Source organism: Morone saxatilis, unplaced genomic scaffold (assembly GCF_004916995.1).
Source record: "Morone saxatilis isolate NCDOM2014 unplaced genomic scaffold, NCSU_SB_2.0 Contig3, whole genome shotgun sequence".
Lineage (NCBI taxonomy): Eukaryota > Metazoa > Chordata > Actinopteri > Moronidae > Morone > Morone saxatilis.
In genome coordinates this window covers 23,274,844-23,276,846 of record NW_023339873.1, presented here as the reverse complement: position 1 = coordinate 23,276,846, position 2,003 = coordinate 23,274,844, and the positions used below count along the sequence as shown (strand labels likewise).

The following is a 2,003-nucleotide window of genomic DNA, read 5'->3' as shown; positions in this document are numbered from 1 at the left end:
GTCAGTGGTCATAATGTTAAGGCTGATTGGTGTATGTCCAACTCATCATTTAGAGTTAAAAGACTTCAAGTTAAAGGAATTCATGTCCATAGTTCTTTTCTCTTCTTTTAAGTTCTGAAGTGGTCAGAAAACAACAACTAAAAAAAGGTTATTTAACTTTAAATATTTATGTTAAGGTAATGAGAAAAGATTACTTGATTCTACTAAATCCCTGTATGAAGTTTTACTGTGTACCTATTTCTGGTACAAAATTTTCAAATTGTGAACGAAAAGTGATTATGAGCATTTACTAAGAAGCAAATGAACATGACCCAAGACTAGAGGGATATCATTTTCCTGGAAAACAATTAAATATAAACATAATTGAAAGGTGCTGTAAGCAATATTTTTAAGTTAAAATAAGTGTTAAATAGCTCTATATTCTCTCCCAGTTTTCTGGCATCCTGTTCCCATTTTATCCAGTCAGGAGAGAGAATTCCACAAAGAGGTGGTCCTCCAAGGCGAACAGTAGAATTTCAGTGTGGTGATGCGAGTAGGAAAAGGGGACTGCTAACTGCAATAATGGACAGGAAATGTCCTCATTGAACACTGCAACGCTCTGAGACTCTGAGTGATAATGCACCAACAGTAGCTCCAACAACTGCTCCAGCTGCAGCTCCGACTGCCAAACCGATTGGACCTCCTACAACTCCGAGCAGACCTCCGACAACAGCGCCACAGGTCGTCGCTATAACCATCACTGGAGCAGCGACAAAATCATTGGACCTTTCAGCACGAGCTCTGGCTTCATAGTCGTATCTCCTAATCACTCGCTTCTCCTCCCTGTGGTAGGCCTCCTCTGCGTATTTGGTTCTCAGTTTGTCCAGCTCCCTCTGCCTCTGTGCTTCCAGCTCCTTCAGGACTCGCTGTTTCTCCTTCTCTATGGCTGCCTCTGCTCTCATGAACATTTCGTTGGTGTAGTAGCTTCCACCGTTAGCCATAGTCATCTTGTCGATTTTGTCGAGGAGCTGACTGGTTTGTTCAGGGTCTTTAATTTCGTTGTTAAAGACATGGTATTGACTGTAGCACTTCCGAATGAGGGCTTTCAGGTCGGGACTCTCGGAAATATAGCCCTCAATGGTTTGCTTCTTCAGCTGATCTCCATGTGTGAACAAAACCATTGTGTATTTAGCTGCATCTTCACCAAAAGTGGTCTGAATCATCTTGACGGTTTCCTTCTCCTCCTGGGTAAATCTGCCCAGCTGAAGAACTACCAGGAAGGCATGAGGACCAGGGGCAGACAGAGAGATGCACATCTTGATCCTCTTCAATACTTCTTCTTGGGTGAAATTAGTGTCAAACAACCCTGGAGTGTCAATGACGGCCACTTTTCGGTCCCCGACATTCCCCTTGGCTTTCTGGCACTCAGCCGTCTGGGAAGCTGGAGACAATTCCGACTCGAATGCTTCCCTGCCCAGAATGGTGTTTCCTGCTGCACTCTTCCCTACTCCAGTCTTCCCCACTAGAACAATCCTCCTTTCATTTGGATCTGTGGTGGCTCTGAATCCTGTCAGAGAGAAATACCCCTTCCATCAAACAAGAGACTGTGTGCACACTCCAGATGAAAGATCTTAGCTGTTAACATTTTTGAAAACAGAAGATTAAAGTTACACCTAATGAGACTATATCTGAACTTAACCACGACAGCCAGGCTACAAGGCTGATAAAACAGCCTTTGTTTAGCTTGATGACAATGCATTGTTGATGTTATCCAACGGGTTTAGAACAAGTGAAAGAATTTTCTCAGAGCGTCATGTAAGTGTAAATGACAGTAAGGCGACACAGGTGTACAGCACCTTTCAACTTTGAGGCTTTATGTAAGACAGAAAGGCATTAACAATTCAGTTAAACTTAATAAAGACCAAATAAAAGTACTCAAGGAAAGGAAAGCCAACTAGTGGAAAGCCATCTTATTAAGTTCAATTCAATTTGATTATTTGTATTGCGCCAATTCATAACAGAAG

General features: G+C 42.3%; 1 protein-coding gene across 1 annotated transcript in view; it reads right to left on the bottom strand.

Moving 5' to 3' along the window:
* Positions 1–26: 26 nt before the first annotated feature.
* Positions 27–2,003, bottom strand: part of LOC118337191 (GTPase IMAP family member 9-like) — a 4,855-nt gene continuing 2,878 nt past the window's right edge. Inside the window, exon 2 of the mRNA XM_035674098.1 lies at positions 27–1,565. Within this exon, the coding sequence (XP_035529991.1) occupies positions 579–1,565 (987 nt within the window). The 3' untranslated portion in view covers positions 27–578. The remainder of the gene's footprint in view (positions 1,566–2,003) is intronic.